Raw genomic sequence first — 24,238 nt, forward strand, 5'->3', positions numbered from 1 at the left:
ATTACAAGTGATAACTGTTGGTAGAGTATTTTGTGGAATGTTTGTAATCTGGCCGGACAGCCTATAGTTTACGACAAGTTTGAAGGGTTGGCCATGACAACTGATCTAACATTGAAGTAACTAAACTAAATCTGCCAAAATCATTTAACACCCAACGTGCTGCTCTTCGTTGTACTTTCTCTAGTTCAATTGTATTGATTGATTGATTGTCAGATTGATTGATTGATTGATTTACGAATTACGTATGCCATTCTTCCTTGCCAGAGCAGCATATAGTGCTTGTGCAGTACATGCAAGCTCTGTGACGTGTCCTGTGGTTTGGTCTGCTTTGCTTTGCTGTGCTGTGATGACAGCACTCTGTGTGTATGTGCATTAGTGTAATAATGTTTTTAAGTAACATATTTTGACTTTTTATATAGGGCAAGATCTTGAAGAAAACCACTGATGGTTGTGAACTATTAACTTACAATGTGTACAAATGTATTATGATCTCACATGATGTTCATTAGTGGTTTGTGGGTTGGGGAGGGGCTGATGAGGGGTGGGTGGCACAATATCTGGTACTGCTGCAGAGTGCTGCAGCTGATGGTGTAGCGATATCTAGGATACTCTGCTGATGATTCTTCTGATGCATGTCTGAATAAATTATTCAACAGTGCATGAACACTTATAAAATCCTTCCTATTTATTAAGAAAAAAGCGTGGGTTTCAGTTAACTAACCTATCTAATCATTTCTGTCTAAAGAGTGCTGAATACATGTAGGCTAGCTATGTTTAGTTGGATTGAGGTCTGGAATGTTCCCACCTTTATCCTTATTAGCGGAAAGTAAATTTTATTTATTTATTTAGGCTTTATAGTATAGCAGCGTAGCCCCCAAAATTGGCAATATTGTGCACTTTTTCATAAAACCATGAAACTTTCCACATAAATAGTATTCCTCATGACATATAATTTTAGATATAGTGCCATCGCTGAGTTGACTGTTGGTGACTTTTACGGTCATTTTTGTACAGAAAATTGATCATTTTTGTCTTTAACTCCCTGAGGCAGTAATTAACTTGTTAAAAATATGGTACCAAACGAAAGATCTTGCTGATAGAAACAACTTGGTTTTCAATAGGTGATTTTATTACAAAGTTATGATCATTTTTACTAGTTGCAAAATTTGATAAATTTACCTACCCTCGAGGTGTGAATTACCTGTGGGCAGATAATTATGCATAACTTTATCAAATTTTGCAACTATAAAAATACTCATAACTTAAGAATGAAATCATCTATTGACTTCAAATAAAACCATGTTGTTTCTATCAGCAAGATCTTTTGTTTGGTACCATGTTTTAACAAGTTAATTACTGCCTCAGGGAGTTAAAGACAAAAATGATCAATTTTCTGTACAAAAATGGCAGTACAGGTTACCAAAGGTCAAATCAGCGATGGCACTATATCTGAAAATACATGTATTGAGGAGTACTATTTTTGTGGAAAGTTTCATGGCTTTATGAAAATGTGCACAATTTTTGGGTTGTGCCGCTATACTATTATGGTGTGAAAACACCAAAGATCTGTTGGTAGCAACCAACAACCAAAATTCCATGCATGGATCTGTAATCTATGCATTATTTTACCAGTCGAGAAAGCCATTCACTTACAGAGAAGCCTTATAAGTGTTATAAAAAGTGAAAAGACAAGAACTAAGTTGAATCTGCTCAGCTATTCCAAGATGGTAAGTTGATTTTAATTACGTGTATGTGTGCGAGGGAGTGAGCAAGAAAAAAGCTAGCTAGCTTGTGTGAGTGTGTGGTTAAATGCAGGGGATTCCCATAATTATGAGCTGATTACGACCTTGTCCTAGCTTGTAAAATGGCTCCTATTTTATTTTTCGAGGCTTTATCCAAAGTAATTAATTGAAAATTGTTGCTTTAAAATACAGGTAACTAAAATTGCCAGCCTAATGGCTATGTCAATATCAAATCAGCCAAATTCAAATATTATTTTTGATGTTTTAAGTGACCATAGTATGGATTAAAGGTTATTTGGAACTTGAAATGTCTTTGCCTATATGAAATGCTCTATTATTGCTTCAACCCATACAAATTATATTGAAAATATATAACTATTTTTATTAATTAAATTGCCAGGTGTAAACAGCACAAATATTCTAGTGAAGTCAGATAATATTAGGTGGCTGATAACTTTTGAGGTTATTTGGCAACAGCAGTCTATTCACTGCTGTGCTATGTTGCCTTATATTACATTCCTGTCTCCAGTAAATTTTTTCTCTCTTGAATCATAGCCTTATGACTACAGAAAGTTGGTAATGCAATTACAAAACTTAACACATGGACACAAACACAAAACACATGAATACAAATGCAACAACTTTAAGACAAATTACAAAGATGATTGAACAAATCACATAAAAACAAAATAAAAACGACGGTTGTTAGTAGCAGCAGTAAAATTCTCATCATTAGGTAACCCATTCCACCATTGTGACATCCTCAGTGTACTGAAACTGTCTCTGTGAAAGTGTTAAATGCTATCTAGGCAGATTAGCAAATAAAGAGCATGGTCTAGTATCATGCATAATATGATGGTGATGCCTACCAAACAGAATAAGTGGTTTATTATTATTATTATTATTATTACTGTGTCAACGTCGCAAGCGAAGACTTTACACGGGGGGGACATTTATGCAATTAAAATTGATTAATTTGATCCTTAAATTGTTCAATAGAGGTAATTTCTTTGATGTGATTAGGTAAGTTATTCCAGATATTACAAGCATTAGGTCCGAACGAGTGCTAATAAGTGTCTGTTCTTGCAAATGGAACTAAAACATTATTCGCGTGAGATCTTCTTGTGATGGTGGATTCTGCTGTTGTTGTGGTATTAGATGAAATGATGTCACTGAGTGGGAATAATCTTAAAAAGGAAGCACAAACGGAAGTTATGTGTACGAGTATCTAGTTGTTGCCACCCAAGTTGATGAATCATACTTGATACACTGCTAGTACGATAAAAATTGTTTGTAACAAACCTTGCAGCTCTTCAATTAATCTTCTCTAACTTCTCTATGTCTCTTCTTTGCCATGGCAACCAAATGATACTTGCATATTCTAATTGTGGTCGGACTAAGGAAAAATAGGCAGTTTCTTTAAGGTGTTGATTATTTAATTTAAGATTTCTTCTTAGAAGGACAAGGCTTTAACAGTAACATTGGTTGCAGTGGTATACACCACATTCCATGAAACTGGCGATGCATCGAGCATAAAGAATGATACAATAAAAAGGAGTCCAGTGAAAGCCACTAATGATGTTGGTAGTGCTCCAAGACATGATTGTACTTGCACAAATTCCTACAAAGATGCACTGCCCTATTCTGCATCCTCTTGAGCCTTTGTAAGGCCTAAGGGTTGATATAGGTGGTTGAGGGACTGTGATATAATCAACAATCTTCAAGTGTATAATTATAAAATGATTACTTTGCTTGGTTTCTTCTCAGTACTAGAGTCAGCCAGTGCAACTTGTTCAACACACTTGATGTTCTTCTAAAGTCATTGGGTACAAATCTGGCTGTGCAGCATTACTTAATATCATAAGCTTGGGGTGTAGCAAGTTGCCAAATTTAACAGATCGTTGGCACTGCCGTACTGACTTACATTTTTTTTTTAAGTTGTGGTAAATTGGCTTTGTCTGGGATGTTGAGAATATATTTTCTGAGCAAGACAAGTTATTTGTGGTAGTAGCTCGATTATGTGGTTGGCACTTTCTCACAAAAAATTATTGACCAGAAACCAGCCTCACAATACCTCCCTGGCACCTTGACAGTATTGGTGAGGTATAACCAAGCACAGAAGTGCCTTCAGTACAACCCGAAACACTTCCAATAGGTTGCTATAAAATTTTATTTTCAGTGGAATTTTCTATTGACTGACTGACTGACTGACTGACTGACTGACTGACTGACTGACTGACTGACTGACTGACTGACTGACTGACTGACTGACTGACTGACTGACTGACTGACTGACTGACTGACTGACTGACTGACTGACTGACTGACTGAAGCAATGTCAGACAGTGAAAAATCAAGCTTGCAACCTTAGCTGTCATTGAGTTAAGCTTGCCTGAAGGCATCACTCAGTCAGTTAGTCAGTCAATCAGTCAGTTAGTCAGTCAATCAGCCCAACAAATCTTTTGGCATGCCACAGTATGTAGAATGCATGCATCATGATTATTTTTGTCCTACACTGCTGACAGCTCAAGGTGTTGATTTGCAGTAGTGCCACATAATGGCTTCCCTAGTTTTGTAATGGGGATTTCCATAGTGAATGGATTGATTGCAGAGGTGCTCCTCGTAGTGTTCTTCATTTTTAACACTGTTTAACTTAATGTTCTTACTCTACTATGCCAAATTTGTTTTGAAACAGTGTAAAGTTTCTTCAGATTTCACTGGTAGTTCCAGCAAAAGGTAATAGCAAAAATCCTACAAACTGTTGTCCCATCTCATTAACGCATTCCTTGCTAGATTTTTTGAGTAAGTATTTTTTATATCCATCACAACATACTTAATTAGCAGTGACCAACATGGCTTTAGGAACACATTTCAAGTAAACGTGTACTAATATCCATAGGCTTTGTATGCAGACCTTGAGACTCCATTAAAAGTGTAACATTAGGGATCAATGGGAGGGAATGCAGGGCAATCTAGAGTAAGCTATCAGTATTTATTTAAAATGTTCACTTTATCAATTAAATACCTCATTGTTGTTACCTTTCAAAGTTACAATACCAATACATGCATTATTAATCCACTGTTGCAGAGTGTTACATGAGATATAGTGTAGTTAACACAGGTTTATGATATATAGCTACAGGTGTGACTTATGAGAAGTCGTGATTCAGTATAAGTGTAAGTTAGGGTGAAGTTGAATGAAGATATTATCCCAGATTTCTATAGGCATTTGCCTAGATTGCAAGTTGTCTTGGGTAATGCCTGATTGAGAGACCAACATTGGTCTCTCTTCTGTTGAGAGTTCCTAGTGAGAAGCTATATGTAAATAATTAACTGTGAAATAAGCTGACTAGAGCATCACAACTGTTCTGGAACAACATTACCATAACCTGCAGCTGTTCATTAACCTGTGACAAACTCCATTATCATTATTTAGATGTTGTATAGATATGGTTCGTGTTATGACTTTTGCATTTGCCTCAAGTTTAACTTCTGTCATATGTCACATCCAGTATGGTCACATCTGTTTACATAATAGCATGGAGTTCTGGCACAGACAGTCCAGTAATGCAGCTATGTAATTGCACTAAGATAGATACACACAATTTAAATTTTATTGCTATGGCTATCATCAAAACAGCCAGCAAAGTTATATTATTGTTGTAGGCCATATGCTACATTGCACAAATCATGACACAGTATATATAGCTAACTTGTACAGTAACACTTCACACAAAACAAATTACATGTAGGATGATAGGTAATATCTCTTGTCATAGTAGTCCAGTATTTCAGTAAATGTTGGTCTTTCTTCTGGATGAGTTCTAATACACTGATCAATTATACCAGCCAAGGCCTCCGGACATCCAACAGGACTGCATTCATATTAAGTTACCCTCATGTAATTTTACACGATACGCTTACCTAGCTAACTTTAATGAGCCATCGCTTGCCATTGTGACAATATCAGTACCTTTAAGATGTTTATGTGGAGTTTTCCCATATGTAGCCACCTCCCATACTAGTACACCATATGACCTGTAATGAGAATTAGTTAAGTCCATTGACCGACAATTACATGATATTTTTATTGACTATTAGCTACAGGTTTATAAAATGATATAGATGCTCATAACTCTCTAAGTTCAGCACAAAAACTCAATACTTAATACCATTTATGGCACTTGCAAAAAAGAGGAAAAGTGTATATTGATTGTCTCAGTATTACAGTTTAAAAAGTACTCATCAGTTTCCACAACATACCAAACATCAGAAGCAGTAGAGAACTTCCTATACAACACTGCTTCTGGAGCCATCCACTTTAATGGTAGTGGTGTCTGAGCTGCCATCTTGTAGCAGTCATTCTCATGAACACCACGAGCCAGCCCAAAATCAGATAATTTGGTCTTGAAATCTGCACCAACTGTGATAATAGAATAATTCATTTAGGTAATGTGCAACTAATCTGTGGTAAAATTTAGTGGATCTCTCTCTATAACTTTTGGTTGCTTTTTGACCAACTATATAGTAATATTATAGAGTAGTTCTATTGTATTTATGTAGCTGTGCAAGCAGAGATTACACGGGCAGCTCCAGGAATTTTGAAGACTGGTTTCCAATCCAGATATTTTGTGATTCCAGGGCTTAGCTACATAGCATTATATAGCTTAAAATAATTATGGAAGTTTATTGTAAGGCACACACTAACATGCAAAGCATTTCAATCTACAGGGTATGGGGGCATTCCTTCCTGAGAAATTTTGAAGTTAGATCCTTTGAAGTTGAATATGAGAGTGGTTTCAGCACTTTATCAAATGCATATATCCTCGAGTGTTGTATAAGGGTGATTGCTCTATTAGGCTGATCGCTCGACAAGATTCTCAGAATCCCCCTGGCACTTCCCAGGATTAGGCTATATCAGAGGATGGTGCTGTGTGCTCTAGTGTAGGGTTGGGCGATATTGAAAAATTTCTCCCATGGTTATTGTAGAGCTTATTATCACGATTATTGCAAATATCATGGTATTGAAATGAACTATAGCAAGTACACTCAAAACAGTTTACACAGTATATTTGCATGGGTGAACTTTGTTTATCAGCTACCACAACTGCAAGGAATTTGGAAAAACCAGCCTAACTTAGCATGGAGTGCATATAAATTTTGAAGGAGACATAGCTAGTTTCAATGTATATAGCTAGCAGATAATTGTTGCCTCGCCTTGCCTCACCTCACGTGTATTCTAATAATTAGTGTGTCGCTTCATGTAGTAGTACATGGGTTAGGCTTGTTTGCTGTACAAGAAGGCTGAAATACTGATTGACAAGTACAACATGGCGTTTTTACCACATGTAAGTAGCTGTATTCCCACTATGATTTTGCAATAACTGTTTATACCGGTATGGCAATTTTTCAAGCGGTATTGGTTATTGCCAGCTGTAATATTGCCTTGTTACCGTCATACCGGTATATTGCCCAACCCTACTCTACTGTACACATATACAATAATATAGCACTTTATGAGTCCAAAACTGTTGAAGATATTATTTCATTATACAGGTTATTCTATTTTGGCACTGATTTCATAAGTAAAGCAAATTGAGTTGGATACTTTATGCATGAAAAGAACAACTATCAAAGTCATCTATTCCAGTAAAGACCAAACAGAACATTGTTCACTTACTCAGACAATTTCTTGCTGCCACATCACGATGAACATACTTGTTAGTTGCAAGATATTCCAAGGCAGTGGCAATCTGAATGTAAAACACACAAATACGTAGAATTAAAGATTTGTAAAAAGGCTAGCATTGTACAATAAGTAATTTTATAACTCACATCAGTTACAATATCCAAAGCAACACTCTCTGTAATTGTGCTTGGCTTTCCTTCACTAGGTCTACAAAATTAAAGGGTGACAAACCATAGACAAGACAAACAATGGTTATAAAAATGCATGTTATACAAGTTGCAAATGGCTGCATTGTAATTACTATCAGATCATATACTTTTATACACAAGCAAAATAACTTACAGTAATAAAAGTACTTGGCCACAATCCACAATTAATTGTAGCACTTAATAAACATGTTTCAGTGATAACCCTAGGACTTGTCCATTTATATTGAATGTAGCAACAATGTTATCTGTTGCCACCCATCATCAAAGTCTTCAGGTATGTGTATAAAATGAATCTCAGGCTGGTGGTTGTACTCATACTGGCTGAAGTGATTAGTAACCCAGCACGAGCTATTAGCTTACATTGGCTTGGGTCATTGGTTGTACCAAGAGTTAATAGTAGTGAGATTGTACATAGTGTGGGTAACTGTTCGGGCCATTAGCCTTAAATAGGCATGGCACACAGTGCATCATGTGCCTCGCTCCCAGGTACATTCAAACCCTCATACAGCAATGCCTTGCTGTTATTCTTCCAGTGTCCACTATTGAAATTCACATGGCCCAATATAAATACACTTGAGAAGCATGCCAGCAATTTCTGGGGACTAACCCACATGGCACATACCATAGTTAACTTTTTTCATTGTAAAAAACAATATCATGTATGTAAACATTATATGAAACTAAATTTCTTACATGACATTTTTTTGCACAGCTATAGCTACAGTGGTGTAAATATAGACAATTTCCAGTATTATTACTGTGTGGATAGCTGCCTTAGTCTGCCTCTTCCCTAACACTGTGTAGCCATTGGCTAGGTTATAACTAATATATACACAATAAGCATCAAGAATGTAGCTAAATCTTCTACCAATAGATTGAGTTACTCTAATAAAGCAGTCACATAAATTTTTGTGCAGTGGAAAATATTTTTACACAAAAGTTTTTTATCATGTTGCAAAAAAGTGAACTGTGGTATTAGTTATACCATGGGCATTCATGCTTTGATGCACTCTTTCCTGCAGTGTATTAAACTATTGTATATCCATATACCTGTTGGCCTTCAGAAACCACTTGAGGTCACCATACTGCATTAGTTCTAGTATCATTAATGGAGCACCATCACTAGTGGCCTCACAATGTCCTATAGTGATCACAACATGTACTCAGTGATCATGTAGTGAGGACACATACCAAGTAAGCTGACTATGTTGGGATGAATGAATCTCTTCATTAACTGAATTTCTTCTGAAAATCTTGAAATATCTTTTGGATCTCTATTAGTCAATGTCTTAACTGCTACCAGGACTGATCCTCGTACACCACAAATATCCTTAACAAGAAGAATTTTAAAGAACTAGTAAACTTTCAATTGTTGGTTGAATTTATTAAATTTAGCATGAGTCAGATCAACATTTCTAAGATTTCAATTATAGCTTACAGCTACTGTATGTACACATGTGATGAAAGTATAATGTATACATGTTTTATATAGTTGTCTATCAGAATACATTATACACAAGAATATCAGTATTTACATGAATTAGAAAGGTTATGCGTAGAAGCTGTCATGCTAAAGAGCTTGTTGATGAAGGAATATCTGTCTTACAATCAACATACAGTGCTCCCTCCATTATCCAAACTCATTGGGTCCTGGGAAAGTTCAGATAATTGAAAATTTCAGATAATAGAAGTCCATTCATTTATGTATAGAACTCTGTTCAAATACTCTAATAGAACGTACACCTTCATTTCCACAGTTCGGACAATAGAATGTTTGGATAATCAATGGCCAGATAAAAGAGGGACTACTGTAAGTCCCTGCATTTAAAAAGAATTCTAAGAGTCAAGAAATTTTGTGATATGACTGGTGGAAACACAGCAATGGCTGCTACTACTTCCATGGAAGCTTCAAAAACATGATTTATTTGGCACACATGCATGTACAATCTTGCATACAACAGAGTAATGGTATCATGAGTACAGGGAATATTAGATGCTTATGCACAATCATTCTTTAATACCATTCATATTATACGTATTACAGTGCATTGTTGTTCATTCACAGTCATTTTGTGAAATGTACGGATATATATATAATCACAGTTGTATATGCAAAAGGATTTACCTATAGCTATGTGCACATATTAATTTACAAGGTGGTCTTGTATTGGCTGTACATTTTTATTAGTAAACAAATAGCTATGCACATGTAATTACCTTGGCTTTCATTAATAACACTTTTCCAAAGTGACCCTCTCCAATCTCTCTCATATAAATCAGTTTTTCTCTGTCGTAACTCCAATCCTGCAATAAATTTACATGACTGTTTATTATTGCACGTGTACTTAGGCCTCTTATTGTTAATTCTGTTTCAGATCAGAAAGTTAACCTATATCAAGCGGAAATGTGGCTCATTATTCATTACTAGTTGAGCAGCTTGGCAAAACAAAATCATTCCTTTTTTGATAAAAGCTCTAAATAGCATTCACTTGATTCATACTATTTTCTCTTATTAAAATTACCAATCATATTATGCTCAAAGAATCTGACAAATAAACTAACCAAAAATATATTGTTAAAGAAGCTATAAAAGTGCTCAATAGCAAATATGCCAAAACTTTGCATCTGCATAGACAGACAAGGGATGGTCATATCCAAAAGCTGATCAAGGGAGGTGTCCATCACAAAGGGTCAAGGTATACAAAGCCATAGAAGTGCAACACATTAGGTTGTGCTTGTACTTTTTACACTGAAATATTGGCTCCATTAGAAAACCCATTTATTTTACCACATTTTGAAAGATTTTCTAATTGCACCTGTAAATTTGAAATACATCCATGTTATTTAAGTAAAACAAAGATTTTAAATGTACTTGTATAGTTTCCTGACTAGCTAGAAATGACGTGGCATCATATTTCAAATGATTTAGTATGCCTTACTCAACTTCCACAGAAAATTTGGTGCTTTTACCAAAAAGTGAATGATTGCATCAAAATGTGTAGTTTAGCTGCTCCGCTCTGCTACAGGAGAAGAGGCTTTTACCACTTCACTTCTATCACAGAGTGAACCGGTAAAAGCCTCTTCTCCTGACATTGAGTTGGTCTTCAGCCTATCTAGCCTTCCTTCCTCTATGCCTAGTTATGTATAAACATGTTAATATTTACAACTTCTACAATATCATTATACATTAAGATGATGGAATCATGTTGAAAACCTGCATGATAGCATTATGATGACCTAATTTAGGCAGACATAGCAATGTAGACGGGGGGAGGGATCTGAAACATAAAATTAACAATAAGTGCCCTTATCCCTAATCTTACATTATTTTTTCTGGTGCAATTAAAATGATAATAATTTTGCAGAGGAGATATTAATCCAAACTTCAAAGTGTCTACAGTCCCGTGTGATGCGACTGAAGTAGTCTGTAAATAAAAAGTGTGTAAGCACATAATTTTATTGACAATACAGCTGCATCAAATGCATATACACATTCATTTACTGTATAATACACATAGACAGACTATCATGTAGACCAGTGAAGAAGCTGGTACCAACGTTGAAACTGGGTCACTACTGCTGACCCGGATGACCCACTGACCCGGATGTGACCCGAATTAATTAAAGCCGAGACGTGTTTCGGCTAGTCTCGGGTGAGCGAACTAGTCTACATTTTGAGCGTTCGATTCGTGTTGAGTAAATATTGTAACTTCAGCCTAGCTGTAGGTTGAAGACCAAAAAAAAAAAAAAAAAAAAAAAAGGTCTTCACCTACTGACAATAGCTACCCCTCACCATAGATACCCTCAGTTTCGTGCTACATACTGCACTTACTAACAAATAGGCGTGGCTGAGCATATGTTGGTAATGCGATAAGTGGGCGTGGCTCACGAAAGAGCTACACGATAGCGTTTATAAGTTCCACGTCGTCAAACGAACAATTTCGTTTCTCACGTGATCCAAATCCAGGTCAGACCCGGATAAATTGTAAACCGGGTCAGACCCGGATGACCCGGAGAAAATGTGACCCGGATGACCCGACCCGGTTTCAACGCTGGCTGGTACAACAACTTATCAACTGTAATTGGAGTTATGTGTTATGTAGTGTTGTTTTGGTTCTAAAGTACTAGAACTAAATACACTTTTAGTACAGCTATTTAATTTTAGTTTTGGTACACTAGAACTAAACTAAATTTATGAATAATTTTGGTTCAAAAACTATAACTAAACTAAAATTCTTTAAACTTCTGGTTCAAAAACTAAAACTAAACCAAAACCTTTTCAACTTTGAGTTCAAGAACTGGAACTAACTAAAAGGTTTCATGTAATCCTATGCCTAAAAGATTATTCCTATTAGCACTTTTCTTTGAAGATGTTGATGCTTGCAAATGATACACATACCACAAATGTGTTACCATTGATTCTGCTGATTAAGCATTTTTCTTTCTGCTATTTAAACTCAATTATTTAAAGCATTTGTTTATTTGTATAAAATGGCAAGTGGAGGTGGAAGACCAAAGTCAAGTGGAGTATGGGGCTACTTTAGGTTTGATAAGATCAATGACAAAAGTGTGTGTGATGTAAAAACTAATGATGGTTCAGTTTGTGGTAAAAAATTTAAAGGCCAGTCTTGATGAACTTGCCTGGGACAACCTTACTGCAACACAGTGGAAGCATTTAGAATTCATTCAACAACTACTTCAGCCATCTGCTCACCACACTAACATCACTTCAGCCGAAAACAGCACAACCATTGCAATGGTTATTCCTGTCCTTAAAGAACTAAACCTGCACTTTGAAGAAATGTGCAAAACCAGTGGAGTAGCTGTAGTATGCAGGAGAATGCTTATCGATTTAAATCGAAGATTTATGTTTGCTACCAATCCTGATATGCCTAATTTTGATCCAGTTTATGTAGCAACCACTTTGGTAAACCCTGCATATCGTAAGATACTGAATGATAAACAGCTAGAAAAGGCAAAAGAGTTCATATTACAACTAATGCATATTAACAGACATGCTGAAGAAACGGAACAATCGTCACCAGGAAGTCAAGAAAATGACAATGAAGAAATTAATTTGCCAATTTCAAATGATGATCAAGATGGACAGCCCCCACCTGCAAAACGCTTTAAACATTTAGATCGAGTCAGTAGACTGCTAGATGAAGAAGACGATGAACAGGACCATCAAGAGAACATATCAACCACAATATCGCTGGAGGAGCAACAATTGAATCGGTACATAGAATGCAGAGTTAGTAAAGATGATAAAAAATCGATCCTTTTGAGTTTTGGCAGAAGAAAAAAATGAGTTTCCAGATCTGGCTTTAACTGCTTGCAAAATTCTCGCAACACCTGCATCATCAGCTCCTGTTGAGAGAATTTTTTTCTTCAGGGGGAGAGGTTACCAGAGGTAAAAGAAATCGTTTAACAAACCATAATCTAGATATTCTTGCGAAAGAACAAAATGTACATTCAAATATAATTTAAATTCTTGCTGTGCAATAGATGTGTGAAAGTGTGCAACTGGGTATATTAATAACCTCTGTATGGCAAGGGTTGAATTTGGCTTCACTGATTCAGATTCAGATTGTAATAAAATCTGAACATACTAGTAGTACACTAACTAAAACTAACTAAAATTGGGTACTGCAACTAATACTAACTAAAATTACAGAAGAGCTGGGTACTAGAACTAATACTAACTAAAACTATGGTTAGCTGAGAGTACTAGAACTAAAACCAACTAAAATTGCAGGTATTTAGGGGTACTAGAACTAAACTAACTAAAACTACAGCTAACTAATAGTACTAAAACTAGAATCAAACTAAAATGATTTAGCAGTACTAAAACAACACTAGTGTTATGCACATGTAGCTTTGAAATCCTTGCTTCAAGTACAACAATTTTTGTGGTGAAAGTTCCCTTAGAGTTAGGCCTGAGCCTATTATGCCAAATTTGCCTATTATTCTTTCCAGAATTTCTTAAATTTAATACCCATTATTCCCAAACATGAGACCTATTATTCTTACATAATTCTTGCTGTTTATGTGTATATGGTATGTGCATGATATCAACTAGAAAGTCTTTTAGGATGTTTCAACTGCAATTGAAGAATGCATCAATCAAAAAAAGCTATGTAACTGTAAGCATACATGTATACACTGAGTTTCATGTGTGGATCAGAATCTGTACCCTTTGAGATACTAGTTGGCCAATTATAATAAGCTCAACAGCTTCCGATTATTCTAAAATTATTCTAGCAAAATTAACCACCCATTACTCTTTAAATTGCACCAGCATAATAGACTCAGGCCTACTTAGAGTTTGGTACTTTGTATATCAACTTTGATTATGCTGCTATGTCTTGTATAAAATTCTACTTATTGTCACTAACTTAAGGAACTCTGTAGTGTGTGTGTGTGTATGTGCGTGTGTGCGCGCACGCATGTGTGTGCGTGTGTGTATGTGTGTGTGTGTGTGTGTGTGTGTGTGTGTGTGTGTGTGTGTGTGTGTGTGTGTGTGTGTGTGTGTGTGTGTGTGTGTGTGTGTGTGTGTGTGCGCGTGTGCCAACTTACAATATCATTGTTATCTATTAACACATAATGAGATGATGGTATTCCTTCATACTAAAGGTATAATGCAGCAATGACTACATGGCATTCAAGTACAATATGTCGTACCAATAAGTTGACTGTTTCTCTAAATTTGTTCATCCTAGTATATGCAGCTCCCTACATAATGAAAGCAGTAGTCACTGACACACATGTAGAATGGAACTTCATTACTTTTTATCCATTCATTTAAACATTTGTCTGCATGTGATGCATGTAACAAGTAAATAAAAGAACAGAGAGGCGATTTGAGGTTTGCAATTGCATAATTTGGTGAATTCCTACTATGTCAGTGTCATTTTCTACTGCAATGAATAACAGCCCAAGTATTTATTAAAGATTCTGCACAAGTAAGTACTCAATGCATAGCTGTATTGGCATTTTACCATGAACCCCACACTGAGTGGACTGATCTACACAGGTACTGTAACTTGATTACTTGATCAATCAATTTGGGTGGGACATATTATATAGTTATACAACGGCCACGAGTGCTCTGCCTGATATAAACGCACGAGCCTGAGGGCCGTTAGGCCCGAAGGCAAGTGCGTTTATACAGGCAGAGCACGAGTGCACGTTGTATAACTGTTATGTACCACTCACCTAATAGGTGGGGAGAGTCTCACAAGACCGCTGTAACACTTATAAAGGCCAGGTTTCTAACATCGATTGTGGGTAACCAAGCCGGACGTTGCGATGACGTTCCCCCTACAGCCACCTGAGATATTGAAAGCTAGTACGCTATGCGTTATATCACTAGCCTGCATTCGCTGTTTGACTCTCATCATGTAGTGCTCAACATGCCAGCGTGATCACTCAATCGCCATATAGACTAAGCGCCAGACTAATCGCCATAGTGATTCTCTCAAGCGAAAAAAAGCAGCTAAATAGACGGTTTAAGTAAACAAAACCTAACTACCAAACGATACTAGTTTAATTCTTACTATTCACACTGGCTAAACTCGAATCTGGTGGCATGACAAAACTGGTTACCACAATTGAACGTAAAGGTTAGTATTATTTAGAGTATATTTGTTTTATTGAGTCATTGTCGAAGTGGACTACAGTTTGATCTGGGCTAAGATGGCACCAGACTAGTAAGGTATATAAGTACGTTTATATATATATATATATATATATAGACTAGAGTTGTGGCCACCCGTGTTGGCTTTTTCGATCGCCATTGGCTGCTTGTAAACATTATACGTATTGGTGACGTTATGGCCCACAATCGACCGTTACATGTCAGGCTATAAAAGAATTCGAGTGATCTGTGAAGTGTCTTTCCACCTATTAGGTGAGGTGTCGTAGTGGTCTTCGCCACCGGCACTTGTGCTATGCTGCACAAAACCGCAGCCAGTGCAATATCTGTATATTGCACTGCGGTCGGTGCATTATAACTTATAATGCACTCGTTGTGGTCTACAAAACCACAACCAGTGCGTTATATGCACTCGCTGCGGTCTGCAGCAGTGCAATATACAAATTATGACACTGGCGGTGCCTTTGAACTGCCCACGCAGAGTGGTACATTAGTATGTCAACTTCATCTGTCTTGCTTGTCCTGCTAATAAAATCTTGGCAGGAGAGCCATAGAAACATCACAAAATTATTTTGAAACACGGAACAAGTACTTGTGTCAGGTCATAACAAACAAAATCACACTACATTTAGCTTTACATGAGGCTTGTTGTAAACCGTGAGACTGAGACGCTATAGATAGCTAAAGCAGCTGCCTAAAACAATTACAATCAACACATTGATGTGGTACAAAACACTCACACATGTATTTATCGGCATGCTAAATAATGGAGACTATTATTGTAAAACCATTAACTAAGCAAGACACATGGTAGTGTATCATGCAGCCAAGAATGTCAGATGGGTATATCGACAGAAAGAAAGGAAATGTGATTTTTTTTCACTCATACATATGTAGCTCTGTGCTTCCTTCTCTAAATGGAATAATTTCTACACTGTAAATGCATTCCACATTTAGCATCCTGTAAACCAAATTTGAGCAAGGCCACCTTATGCGTTCCTCAAAGTTCAGCTTAATTTCATCATTTTTCTTTGTTTTGGGAACACTTAGACTTTTCATCTCTTAGCACACTTTACAAAAAACATTATAGAAAGCAAATGCATAGCTTGATCGCCTTGAAATTCGGTTCACCTCAAAGACATATTATTAATTCATGCACTACGTTTGGTGCAAATGTGATGGATGTTCACAGAGTTATGAACAATTATTTGTATTATAAGACCAATATTTTGTCATATTTGCAGGGTAAACCACAATATAGAAAATTAGTCTGTGCATAGCATCATAGCTCAACCTTTTGTGGTTTAATTGCATTGACAGCTACAAGGAGAAAACCAACCTGCTGAGTCGAAATACTTCACCAAGAAATTTTAAAGGACACGAAAAATGTTTGAAAAGGATTTTAACCAGGGACCTCCTTTCTCAACCACTGAACCACTTAGTCATCTAATCAGCTCACTTAATTTCTAACTTCTAAATGAATTTTCTAGTTTAAATCAAAAGTTTATAATTTCTAATGGAGAATCTAGACTGTCCTAGAACATTCTATGTGTGTTGTATTAAAAGTACTTGCATTCTATTAACAAATAGTCAAATAACACCTTGACACTATTGTAACTCTGTCTTCCGTAATCTTTATTGCATCTGTAGATAGGAAATTGGATAAAAACAAGCTTCAAAGCCAGTTTATGACTAGCTATGTGGTGTTTAAAACACAAAAGGAAGTAAAACTCATGCAAAAACAGCCAAGCTATAAAAGGGGGTGCAGCCTTCAAAAGCTCAGTGAAAAAAGTTGTGAAATTAAAGGTGGCAGCCAAGAAATGGATATAATTTTAATAGTGCACAAAATTTAGCAATGATCTACCACCTTTGATTACAAAACTTTTTTGGCTTTTGAAGGCCACACCCTTTTTACAGCTTGGTTGTCTTGTATGGAGTCTATTTCTAATAACACTGATTCCTACTTTTAGTATATAGTAAGCATTACTGTATTTCATAGTGTCATTGGTTACCTTTGCTTTTATGTTTTCATTAAACTCAGCAATGCTATGCATCACAATAGCCCTGCAAAGAAACCAATTAATTATATGACGATGGATTACAGTAAATTGTTGTGATCACAGCAATTATATACACACGTTTTAAGTAATGCAATGTCTTCATAGCAAAATTATCAGTCTAATATCAGTATCAAGGATTCTGATGTACCATGAAATCTTTATTATAACAATCCAGCACACACTGATTCCAAAAAAAAATGTGTCAGGCAAGGGAAGTGGAGCAGGCCAAATAGTGCAGGATCAAATTTGAGAACTTCTGTGAGTTTTCACTATGTTGACATAATTATTTTTAAAATGTAGCCACGCCTCAACACAATGCACAACTGGAATACATCACATGCAAAGGCATGCAGTTACTGGAGCAGCCACCCAAGGGAGCTTGCGTATCATGGGTACACATGGCGAGTTAGTTAGCACACAAAGGCCAAAGAAATCGCAGTTCAAAAATTGACTACAAGAATGTCACTGCTCGCAAGTGTAACGTTACCTCTGGGCGGTACTGCATCAGCAAATAAAATAAAAATCCACCCTCCTGCATTATTTGTGGCACAATTTGTGAATCACTTTGACTGTTCCATCAGAGTATTTTCCCATTCTATTAGAGTACATATCAACTACTTTAGCAGTTCAATTATAATTTCAGCCAGATCTCATTTGAGATTGTAGAAGCCACCAAGAGAGAGAAAGGGCTTCAGATCCTTTACCCTCCCCACACACACACACACACACACACACACACACACACACACACACACACACACAAACACACTTTCCTGGTACTTCCAACATTTATACCATTGCATACTCAATACCTGTGTTTTCGTTGCTTGTAAAAGCAATAAACGACTGAAGCCACCACTAATACAATTACAATCACCACCACACAAATAGAGATCACTATTCCAATTAATGCACTAACTGCCAAAGATGAGTTATTGATTGTGTTAGTAATGTTGGTGCTACTGCTATTGGTATCATCTGAAGTAATGACAACGTCTAGAAAACTCATGAGAACTTCAGTAGAGTTTAAGTCAATCGGCTCAACAATTGCAGGCTCTAAACATGTAGCAAAAAACAGTTACCACATCATCAATAGTTGTATTGTTTTTCACACACACACACACACACACACACACACACACACACACACACACACACACACACACACACACACACACACACACACACACACACACACACACACACACACACACACACACACACACACACACACACACACACACATTGTGCGTACACACAATTAATTCATTGGCCATGCAAATAATTGCATACACCCATATGTCTGTGTACATGTCTTAATGCATGTAGTTGCATAATATGAGAGTATTGCACTGTAGTAAAATGGAAATAGAGTCCACAATAATATTCCAGTAAAGCCATACATCAAAGAGTTTTCCTGTTGTATATAGTAAGGTGTGAACACAAAGGAAGGTGTTAAAACTAGGCTTGAGCCAATTATGCTTTGAAAATAACCTATTGTGCTTTTGAGTAGTGCTCAAAAATTCAGCCTATTATGCTCAAAGTTATGCTTGATTATGCTCCAAAGTTAGCTGTTTTATTAGAGTACATCTGTCTTTCCTGACTGTTGTATTAGATTAAGTGACTGCTCTATTAGAGCATCTTGAACTTTTTTTGTGAAGTATAAATAATCAGCCTAGAAACAATAAAAATAATAACATTTTCTTGATATTAAATGTAGTATTAAGGCATAGTGTGTTCATGTTTTGGTGTATTTTTGGTACGCACATTGCGCATTTACTTGAAAATCATCCTATTATGTTGGCATAATGCTTGATGCTTTATGCTCAAAATTATGCCAGCATATTTAGCTCAAGCCTAGTTAAAACCAAACAATATAAGAAGCCTTTGTATTAACAAGACCAAAACCTTATGACTTTGTTCAGACCTGTATCAATATTCTACTCTTACTGTCTTATACACTAGCATTATGTAGCTACATTACAACAAAATACATACACTGGCTCAATATTACTAGTTAATACACAAAGTGTATAATTACCATATATGCCATCAATACTTGCATTAACCATCAGTTCTTTTAAAATGCAACCTCCTCCTATTCCAAATGTTATTATGGAGTTTACATGTAGTGGTTCTTCCATAATTAATGCAGACGTGATATTTGTTTCTGTGTATTTGTTGTCACTGTCTGTCACGATAAACAAGTTTAAGTATTGAATTTCACTTGACCTGCAAATTATTAAATATAACTACAAGACTATGAAAGGAGTATAGAGTAACTCACCAAATATCGATGGGCTCCAAAATCAGACGCGATTATTTGAGCTACAACAGGAATTTTTGAGCAACTTATATGTCTTTAGATAGTTCGAGGCTGTGGGAATTTGCACACCAAGTATCAGCTTTCTTGACTTCTTGTCTGATGGCAGCAGCCCTGCAAGTCATTTCTGATTAATATGTATAATCCAGAAAAAAGATTCACTCATGGACACCCACAATTTACAAATCACACTTACATCCAATCAACAGTTTTATATGTTCACGTTGTAGAGCAACTCGTCTACTTTCTAAATATCCCTAGTTTAGTTAATCCAATACTTTTAATCACAAATTACAAATCAAATGCAATGAGACGTCACTGGAGTAATAATCGCACCATAAATATAAGTATATGGAAACTTGATTAAGTATATGTTGTTTAAGATAAGTTTACGGGAAACATGTACGGTATACTTTTACAAACACTCTATACTTCCGTACACTTAAATTCATGGTGCAATTATTACTCCAGTGACAATTTGATTCGTAATTCGTGATTTAAAGAATTTGATTTAATAAACTGGGAATATTTAGAAAGTAGATGAGTTTGCATTACAGCATGAAGATATAAAACTGTTGATTGGATGCATGTTTAGTAAGTGTGATTTGTAAACTGTGGGTGTCCATGAGTCAATCGGATTATACTTATTAATCGGAAACGACTTTGCAGGGCTGCTGCCACCAGACAAAGAAACCATGAAAGCTGATGCTTGGTGTGCAAAGTCTCACAGCCTTGAACTATCTAAAGACATATAAGTTGTTCAAAAACTCCTGTTGTAGCTCGAGTAATTGCATCCAATTTTGGAGCCTGTCCGATATTAAGTGAGTTACTCTTTATGTCGATGAAACATATTTGTAAAAGTAGCTCATTATTATATGGTTATTGATAAAAAGCAGTAAAATTTTAAACGTGATCTTGAACAATTCCATACAGTTGGCTGTATAAACTTATTAAACAGTAAAGTATGCAAATGTCAAAGAGTCAACAGGAACTGTATGGTAGTTATTGCCTGGACAGTAATACTACTTCATACCCAAATTATTGATCTCAAAGGAAGCTGTTAAAAATAATATAGGAAGCCAGTTCCAATACAAGCGAAAGAGATCACAGTATTCGTATGGAATATATTATGACTCTTGATATCACTGTAGTTCTAGAGTGGCTTATTATTAACACTGGCTTTGCGTTACAATAATGTAAGTATATATACCTGTTTATAAATCTGCTAGTTGCAGTTACATTACCCATGTTGTTCACAAACAATACTGCACAGTAATCTGAAGAGCTACCATTACTGAACAATACTGCAGTGCTATAGACAAATACTGTATCATCCAAAGTAACAGTGTTGGCTGTGACTTCTCCATATGTTAGGTGAGTTAATGATACTGGATTCAATTCAGTCTCAACAAAGTAATTTTCTATAAAATAGGAACAGATGACTATTCAATGTTTTGTGCCAGGTGTACATATACATCATGTTAAACATATATGTTGTATTATGCACATGTATTTACACTAGTATACCTTCTCTATAGCAGTCAAGACCATTGGGAGCTAGTGAAGTATCAGGTGGACAGGAACACTCAAATGATGACTCATTTAACACGTTACAGTAATAGGTACAACCACATGACTCAAGAAATAGCTCAACATATCCATCACCATCATTGTATTCTATCAGTGGCCATGGAGGATCAGGCCAAGAATAACCTCCTTCACCAGGTATGGTCTCTCCATCTACAAGTATCGATCCACCAGTGTACCCTCCCCCACCACCTCCACCATTGCAACCTCCACCTCCTCCTCCAAATCCACCATGTGTATTGGGAAATGGTAGCTCAAAAACCAAAAAATTAAGACAATCTTCACCGCCATGTGCACTGGCATTAAGGGATCTAGATTCTATTAACCTCATAAAGTCATAGTAGCCTGCACCAGGACTGGCCGAGTCAAAATCAGCTATAGCACCAGCTGAGCCATTACCCTCATCAGAATTTACTTTAAAGGCATTACCATAAGTGTAATTCATAAATGCTTCTGATCTGTTAAATTCATCATAAGAAATATTGAGCAATGATAAAAAAGAATTTAAATTATATATAGCTCCGGCTCCTCCTCCACCAGGAGCAATAACAATTGGAGAGGAATGGGTTGTATATTCTAATAGGCTAGCTCCTCCCCCTCCCCCTCCTCCATCATACAAAACTACTAGTTCTGGTGGTAATTCATTATACTGATATTGATACCACAAGTTGTTACAGTTCACTCTATCGTCAGACAATTGACAAACATCAACATCTTGGTGACCATCACAAACACTAACTCCTTGTTGTCCTACTAAAATTCGAAGCCTTTCACCTCTTCTAAACTGAACTGTATTCCTAGCAATCACCCCCAGTCCACTATAGTTAGAACACACTCCATGACCACCACTGGCCCCTGCAATAGTCACTGTGTAGTTACCACTTCTGGGGACAACAAATATCTGAGATCCTCTGGTGCCTTCATCAAGTAGATGACCACACACAAGTGATCCATTGTTACAGTAATGTTGTGTACACTCCATCATTGTTGGTCCTTCTCTACCCCTGCTACCACATGTTGTGAACCTGTAGGTGGCTGTACAATGGTGCACACAGCTTACATACAATTATTACAAAATTAAAATCTTATATGAATACCGCTATTACCCGCACATAATAATATACAAAAAGCTTTGAAGCTTTAATTTGTATTTGGTATAAACAGCAAAGCTGTTGTGTCATAGCCTGTACAAATTGCTAGCGATGCAAGACCATCATTCTTACTGTACAGCCAAATTACAGGCAGCTGAAGTATACTTTGTATGAGGATGATTCACAACATAAAAATTGTGCAATACTGCAGTTCTGCAATAGGTTTCAATCACTCTACACTTTGACAAGCACCAGGCTTGATATTAGAGTAACAATGCAGTATGAATGTTGAAAGTTTGTCTTGACACCTTTGATTCATATGGGTATGCATGGAAATGGAAAAGTGACCTTGTGGTGACTCTGAGTGTGTGTGTGTGTGTGTGCGTGTGTGTGCACATACACGTAGTTTACTAACTTGGGTGACTAAAAACACAACAAATATTATTGCTTTACTTTGTAAGGACTGCTGAACAAATAATGTTAAGCGTTTGATTCAAAACGAACTATTTTCTATTAATCATATTCGTGCATGCACTGTCTAATAATACCATATAGTGGGAAATTTTCGGATGAAACTTTCACGAAACTGTGCAAAGTAAGATTTTAAATTCACGAAAGTCTAGAAAGCGGGTAATAGCTATGTGTATAAACTGAAACATTTCACGATTATATTTTCACGAAGCTATCATCACTCGCGAAATTCGCGAAAGTTTCGTCCCTCGAAAATTTCCGGCTATGCGGTAGTTTAAACACGTTGAAAAAATTCATTAATTATGCTTATAGTCACACATGTAAAACAGATTTGTCTAAACAATTTACCAAATATATGCACTGCTCAAAATGCAATGTTGTCTTGTGAGAGTGCAAGCAATTAAAAAACTCGTTAATTGAAGGGCATGGCACCTGTTTTGCTCTCAAGTATTCATCCCATTTTGTTTGGGATGAATAGTTGCAAACAAAACGGGTGACACATCCTTTAATTAGTGAGTTGTTTAATTGTTCACACTATCACGAGATGACGTTGCATTTGGTATGTACCATACTTAATACTATCAAGGCTATGTCACGATGCATCCGTATCGTATGCAATTACTGGGCACCTGTGTGCTACTCAGGTGCTATGAGTCAGCGCAGGTATGCCCTCCTGGGGTAGGACTAGTAACCCGTACCATGTCTCACAGGTGAAGGTATGGGCACCAGAAGTCCCACCTGAACCTTCAACTGCCATATGAGACATGCATGGACAGTCGAGCATTTGCTTCCCCAGTTTACACCAGGTACCCATTGATGTTACAGATAGGCGGGCTGCTTTCCCAGTTGGCACCAGGCCACCAGGTCCCCATTTTAAAAGCTGGGTAGACTGGAGCAATGTGAGTAAAGTTTCTTGCTCAAGGAAACAACAACAACAACAACAACAACAACAACAACAACACCAAAGTGGCGTAACCGTGAATCGAACCTGGGACCTTTTGATCACCAGGCAGATGCCCTAACCACTGCACACACACACGTACACACACAGTAGCAGGAAATACATACATTATTTAAAAGTTTGTTGACTATACTATAGAATTAGTCTGTAGCTAGCTGCCTATAAACCATGCAAATTCTAGGTAGCAGTTTACCTCGTTTTTCACTATACGCAGCCACCAATAAGCTGATAAACAATGTCCAACAGCGAACGGCTATCATCGCGATTAAGATGCGCGTTAGTATTGTAGTAGCGCAGGGCAAAAAAAAATTATTTTAGCACGGTTGCTCGGTTTTTAGCGGGGGGTTCGCCACTTTCTCGAAGGGCGTACGAGATTTCGAAATCACAGTGATTTCTCTGAAATCAATGATTTCATTAGTGATTTCATGATTTCAATTATGATTTCGTG

At 36.7% G+C, this 24,238-nt stretch overlaps 1 protein-coding gene across 1 annotated transcript; it reads right to left on the bottom strand.

Annotated features, from left to right (window-relative positions):
• Positions 1-2,287: 2,287 nt before the first annotated feature.
• Positions 2,288-24,078, bottom strand: LOC136249224 (leukocyte tyrosine kinase receptor-like). Its single transcript, XM_066041179.1, has 18 exons — positions 23,984-24,078; positions 21,208-22,302; positions 20,891-21,101; positions 19,399-19,589; positions 18,170-18,413; positions 17,310-17,361; positions 14,325-14,375; positions 14,220-14,270; positions 10,964-11,065; positions 9,858-9,944; positions 8,832-8,970; positions 8,691-8,781; positions 7,578-7,638; positions 7,423-7,495; positions 6,006-6,165; positions 5,667-5,780; positions 5,489-5,617; positions 2,288-3,413 (listed from the first exon to the last, which is right to left on the bottom strand). The coding sequence occupies exons 1-18, from the start codon at positions 24,048-24,050 to the stop codon at positions 3,212-3,214; spliced, it is 3,120 nt and encodes a 1,039-aa protein (XP_065897251.1). The 5' UTR covers positions 24,051-24,078; the 3' UTR covers positions 2,288-3,211.
• Between the last annotated feature and the right edge of the window lie 160 nt (positions 24,079-24,238).

This window comes from Dysidea avara, chromosome 3 (assembly GCF_963678975.1).
Source record: "Dysidea avara chromosome 3, odDysAvar1.4, whole genome shotgun sequence".
In the NCBI taxonomy this organism is placed as follows: Eukaryota; Metazoa; Porifera; class Demospongiae; order Dictyoceratida; family Dysideidae; genus Dysidea; species Dysidea avara.

Bases quoted from the DNA above. Each gene is read 5' to 3' on its own strand.
- LOC136249224 (XM_066041179.1), bottom strand. From the start codon at position 24,050: ATGATAGCCGTTCGCTGTTGGACATTGTTTATCAGCTTATTGGTGGCT. The intron at 21,102-21,207 runs GTATACTAGTGT...CCTATTTTATAG, and splicing joins TCTTGACTGCTATAGAGAAG to AAAATTACTTTGTTGAGACT. The intron at 5,618-5,666 runs GTAAGCGTATCG...ATATGAATGCAG, and splicing joins GGCTCATTAAAGTTAGCTAG to TCCTGTTGGATGTCCGGAGG.